Source organism: Rattus norvegicus, chromosome 4, assembly GCF_021556685.1.
Source record: "Rattus norvegicus strain SHRSP/BbbUtx chromosome 4, alternate assembly SHRSP_T2T, whole genome shotgun sequence".
Lineage (NCBI taxonomy): Eukaryota > Metazoa > Chordata > Mammalia > Rodentia > Muridae > Rattus > Rattus norvegicus.
Window position 1 is genome coordinate 123,028,588 of NC_141537.1, and position 6,000 is coordinate 123,034,587.

The window sequence follows — 6,000 nt, forward strand, 5'->3', positions numbered from 1 at the left end:
AGCCAGCCCTGAGAGAAAGGAACCAGAGCTGCTGTGGAGACCCCAGGCAGTACAGGGGCCAGCAAAGGTCCCTCGGATAATGATGTCGACCTGATACTGGGTGCTGAGCTAGGCTGGGGAGAGACAGACAAGCTCTGGGTTCTGTGAGCCACCTGGCCACAGTAGCTCACAAAAACTCTCAGGTGACACCTTTCCATGTGCTCTAGAACAACCAGGTCCACTGGATGCTGGTGGGGTGGGGGTGTCCCAGTGGGATGACATGGAGAACACGCCTGCTAGACATGTAGATGGGATTAGCACAAATGGCCACAGCTTCCCCAGAATGAACAAGTGAGAAGCTGAACAGGAGGGTCACGGTAGTGCTGGGTGTGTGCGGCAGGGACCAGGAGAGAGAAGCAGGGCTTGCAGGTTCGGGGACTCAGCCAGGGGCCACTCTGGAACAGGCCTCCAGTGGACCCTCTCCCAACCCTGGTTAACACCATGGTTCTTGCTCAGAAACAAAGACCTTAGAGCCCTCACAGAAGGACAGCTTGCTCCCTGTGTCCTGCGCTGGAGCCTTATGGCTGTAGACAGGCTGGTCTTGCTGACATCTCACCTACTGGTTCCCCATCAGCTGCAAGAGAAGGATCTCCCTGCCTTGTCACCCTGCCCCACCCTGTGGGAGGTCACAGGAGTTGGTCTCCAACGGTTTACTCTCTACATGGAGGCTTCAGAGTCCTGCTCTCCAGAAAAGGTGCTCCCTGGGGTCCCATACTCCTGATAAGGAGTTCCATGGGATGTGGCTTTGTCCACCATATCTTGTCTGGTCCCAAACCCAAAATCACATTCCTCAGCCAACACTGTACACACACCCCAAGCCTTCACCCATGCTGTCCTCTGTGCCTGAAGACACCTTTGGTGGGCTCCAAGCTGCCAACTCCCCACTGCCTGACAGCTTAGCCCTGAAGCAGATACCCTGCTTTGCACCTCTGCCTAGGGCACTGGCTTGAGTGCTTCCCAAACCCAGCAGACTCTTGGCCCGCTTAATAATGCAGCACCACATCCTCCTGCTCACCCCAACAAGCAAGGGACCTGGGAAACTGGGGGTGCTCCGGGAGGGCTGGAGAAGCACAAGATAGCACCACCCTGCCGAGACGGAAGACCCGCAGCACCTGCTGGAAGAGGTAGGCAGCACCAGGAGACAGAGACAGGGGTAGGAGCCTGGCAGAGGGGCAGAGGGGCAGAGGCTCAGCTCCTTCCCATCCCCCCCAACACACCCCTTTCTTTCAAGGGGCGTGGCCCCAGCACCCCACAGATGAGACTGAGACAGCTCCAAGCACCTAGTAGCCTCTCAGAAGCCCTCTCATATCCTTCCAGGGTTGCATCTGGGGTCTCTGCAGGCAGAGGGGCCTCCCTGGAGGCTACACTCGCCCTTCCCCACAGCAGCCAGAGTCAGCCCAACACCGCCGTCGTCCTCGCCACACACCAGGCCTGGGACCGTCCAGGAAGCAAGGGGGAAAACCTCCAGGGAAGGAATGACCCGTGGAGGCCCTGCGCAGGGGGGAGGCCGAGGAGGCCAGAGCCGGCGTCCTCTCCGGTGGCACCGCACCGCCCCTTGCAGCCGGGTGGAGGGCCTGCGGGCCTGGGCTGGCTGTGGCGCCCACTCGCACGCCGGAGCCGGAGGGGGCGGGGGTCCCCACGAAGCCTTGCAACTTCCACCCCATTGCCCCAGGCCGGCCCGAGGCGCAGCCTGGGACCTGCCCCGAATCCCGCGGCCCTGCCCGGGCCTGCCCAGCGCGGCGTTCGCCTGCGGCCCACGTCCCCACCCGCGGCCCGGTCGGACCCGGCGCGACACAGGCCGACATGGGCACCCGCAGGGCCCTTCCCGCGGGGCCACTGCAAACTTTCTCTCCTGCCTGGAGGAAGGGGCCGCGACTGCGGCCACAGACATTGCGCCGCCCGGATCGCAGGGCCCCGGACGCGCTGCGACCCGCCGGGACGCGGCAGCCCATAGCGGAGACCGCGCCCGGACACACGCGGGCGCCCGGCCGGAACCGCAGGACACGCCAGCCGCGGACACGCGCGCCGCAGTCCCCGCGCACACCCCCCTGGCCACCGCCAGCGCCCCCAGACCACTCGGGACCCCGGGCCGCGACGAGCCTCCCGCCGCCCGCGGGGAAAGTTGCGCCCCGACTCCCCCGCCAACCCCGGGCGCGTCCCGCCGCTGGCCATCGTTGCGCCCCGCCGCTCGCCCCTCTGCGGGGCCGCCCACGCCGCGCAGGCCGCCCAGGCCGAGGCCGCCGCGCCCGGGCTCCGCTCCGCTGCGTGGCTGCGTCGCCGCTGCCCAGCATGAATGGGGCGCTGAGCTCCGCGCGGCTGCGGACCGGCCTCGCTCTCGCCGCCCCGCGGAGCGCCGTGCCGCGCGCATGCGCCGGCCGAAGCCGGGGGCGGGGCCGGGGGGCGGGGCGGGACCTGCGATGGCCGGCAGGGGGCGCTCGGGCCCGCGGCGAGAGCGCGCTCGCCGGGCCCCACCGCTTGCCTTCAAAGGGCGATGGCCACATCAGCCTTAAAACTCTGGACTAGGGTAGGGGTGGGTGAGGTGGTCCGGGTGGTCCCAGGAGTCGGTGCACTCTACGACGAGCACAGACTGGAAATACAGCTTTCGTCCACGGAAGGGTAAACTGAGTCCAGAGGAAGCACTTGCCCTGGTCCTATTGCTCATCTCGGCCTGCGCACCGATCGCTTAGGTGCCGCGGGCCCCAGGCGGTGGTGCGTGCCAGGATGCCTAAGCTCAGGGGACGACTGTCCCGTCCCGTACACGGTTCTGCAGCTGTGCGTGTTAGAACTACCCCAGAAAGATAAGAGACCTCGCCGGGCCGACCGCGGGCGCGGGGGTGGCCTGCAGAGCTGGGTGCGCCAGGTTTGGGTCGCCTAGAGAATCTTTCTAAATAAGGCCACCCAGTGCAAGGTATCCAGACCAAAGCATGCAGCTGCACGCAGAACACAACAGAGCAACCAGAAAAGGTGGTCGTGGGGGGGCGGGGGGCGAGCGCTGACTAGGCACAGCCTGTTGGGGACCCAATGCAGCTCACCCGGTAAGGCCCATTGTCCCTACTCAATCCTCTCCCAGGCAGCCATCAAACTCTTTCCCTGTGCTCATCCTTGCCTGGCTTTTCTCTGGGTGTGACCGTTTATATTCTGTCTCCCTGAATGACATATTCTTTTGTGTAGCTTGTTTGGGGATGTTATAGAAATGGTATCCCACCATCCTCTCTGATAGGAATGCAGGGTTCTGTGGTTAGTCTTTGCTCTCACTGTGTGGCATGGACCGTTTTGGATAATCAACCCTCCCTTCTGCTACTGGACTGGGATTCCCCACTCTAGACCTTGGTAGTTAGGTCTCTAGCTTCAGCAGACGCTGCAAACTTGGTTTTCCCCAGTGAAACCCACCCCTCCGCATGGTGAAGAAATATCAGCAACAGTGGGAAAGGTTATGATTTGATTTTGCCAGGCTGAGAATAGGCGCTGGTTCTCTATGCTTCTGAATGGTGGTGAGACCCTTCTCCCACGGTTACATTTACCATCTGATTCCACAGGCACTACAAATATACTGAACGTACAAATCTCTGTTGTACTGTACAAATGGGGTAGACAGAGACTGCACAGGCCGTGTGTCCTGCCCACGCTCCCTAGAGCTTGCAACCTAGCCCAGAGGTGCCGTTCAAACCATGGGCTTCGCAGTTGCACACCTGGTACAGAGCTGATATGTCTCCTTCCAATAGTTGGCTATGCTGTCCAGTCCACAGCTTCACCTCCTCACAGATTTGGTAGTCCACTTGCAACACTTTGGAGAGGTAACAGTGTGAAAGCCACAGCACACTGGGGATGGGCCTATCCAGCTGTTCCCTGAGCTGCTTCTGCTCCTTGGCTCCAGTCTACTTTTGCCCACACCTGCCTTTGCCAACCTGTCTTCCAAAGTACAGCTAGGTAGGCACTCGAAGCTCTTCCTGTTTTGTGATCCACACACAGTGGATAGGTGTCCAGAACACATGAAAAACAGCAAATCAACACGAAGAAGGCTACCATCCCGTAGGACGGGATAGATGACCTCTACAACCCTTTTTCTGGATGAAAACCAGCTAGGGGCTATTGCTTTGGACTAGTTGATGCTAATAGTTTCCACAGATTCCTCTCAGCTGCATTGTGGGCCTCTGCTGATGTCTCAGCTCATTTTTATGTGGCCTTACTGAGTCCCCAGAAGCAGAAGAAGAAAGCCAGTGACCATAGAAAAGCTGGGATTGAACCTGGGTCTGCAGCTTTAGGGCTCTTAACCACATTTTAGAGAGGAAGTGAGTCAGCACAGCTGCTGTGACTGCTGCTGCCAGGGCTCCTCCCTCTGGGTTTCCCCCTTGGGGGTCACTTCCCTGCAGGAACTGGAGAGGAGAGGAGGACTCCCAGAAGCAAGGTTCTGGACAAGGAGGCCTAATAAGATTCTTAAGACCCCTCTCCTCACATGTCCAGTCCCAGACAGTTTTAGGGTCATTTCTGCACCTGTGACAGTCTCTCCTACAGATGGGATCAGCTGTCTCTTCCTCACTACAGACAGCCCCATATTAGTGGTAAGAGGTAAGGAGGAAAGGCATAGGGAGAGCCCAGGCATGCTAAAGGACCCACTTCTTCCAGTCTTCCCCTGTTCCCACATCAGTGCTTCCTTGCCCATTTCACTCTCTTCCCACCTGCTACCTCCTTTCTGGAGGTTGTGGGCTCTTCCTGTCTCTGGTTTCCACCCATGACCTAAGGGTCAAAGTAAAGGGTTCTCCTGTTCAGAACCCTCCACACCTACATGTATGCATGTACACACACATAGGCGTGCACATGTACACACATCACACAGGTATTCGCACATGTACATATATATATATTCATGCACTCAGACATACAAACATACATGCACTCACAGGCACTCATGCATGGGCATACATACGTGTATACATACATGTACTCACACTCATGTATGCATAAAAATGTACACATGCATGCAATCACACTCAGACCTACATACATAATTCATGTATGTACATACACTCAGGCATACATTCACATGCATATATGCACTGTACATGCAGATACACATTGCATCCACCCACCTATGTTATGTAGTCATGTACATACAAACATGAGCTCACATAAAGACACATGTACATACATGTGAAACACTTATGTATACAGAAACATATTCACAAACATTCATTTGTACAACTCCCCAGCACAGAGGGTTCCATATGTCCACCTTTTGGCCTGCTCATCCCTCTGGCTTACCAGTAAATGCCCTGTCCAGTTCATGCATGATTTCCTCTTACACACACACACACACACACACACACACACACACACACACACACAATCCCACAGTCCTGCTCCAGCCTCTGACAACATTCCTCTACTGTTTCTGTATGAACTTTACATACCCAATCTACCCAGCCTATGGCATAGTCCCCTGGTTTCCTGGATGTTTATTGAGCAGGTATGTGAGAGAAGAGCTTCTTGTCCATTGGCTTGTCCTCACACCTCAGGCCTTGGGAAGCCTCATAATGGGCCAGGTATAGTCACCTTACTCTGGAAAGCCCACTCTGCTCCACGGAAAGAAATGATCAGTGTAAATGTGAGCAAAAGCAGGAGGGTGTCAGTGGAAGGTATTTACAGACCCATGTTTGGTCTTGGCTCTAGCCCAGCCCTCTAAAAAGAGAAGTACCACCTAGGCTAGGAGCTGGTACTACAGACAGACGACTTGCTTGGCCCTGTGCACCCCCATAACCTGCTTAATCTCTTCAGGCAGATGGATGCAGCTCACCAGGTCCTGGGCTTACTAGGATATTGCTCATTAGGGCCTGGGCTCACTAGGATATTGCTGCTTGAAGAACTAGAGGGCAAGTGTGCAGGATCTCCTGTGGCCATGTGGCCTTGGCACTCCTTCCAAGTCAGTGGCTCTGATGATGTCCTCAAGGATGGAAAGCTTCTCCA

The 6,000-nt window shown here is 57.4% G+C and overlaps 1 protein-coding gene across 2 annotated transcripts in view; it reads right to left on the reverse strand.

Moving 5' to 3' along the window:
- The window catches only part of Plxna1 (plexin A1), a 44,984-nt gene extending 42,650 nt beyond the window's left edge, over window positions 1-2,334 (reverse strand). The window contains exon 1 of one of the 2 annotated variants that reach the window (XM_087658138.1): window positions 2,174-2,334. In XM_087658138.1, coding sequence (XP_087514264.1) covers window positions 2,174-2,211 — 38 coding nt within the window. In that variant the 5' untranslated portion in view covers window positions 2,212-2,334. 2 annotated transcript variants of the gene reach the window in all.
- Between the last annotated feature and the right edge of the window lie 3,666 nt (window positions 2,335-6,000).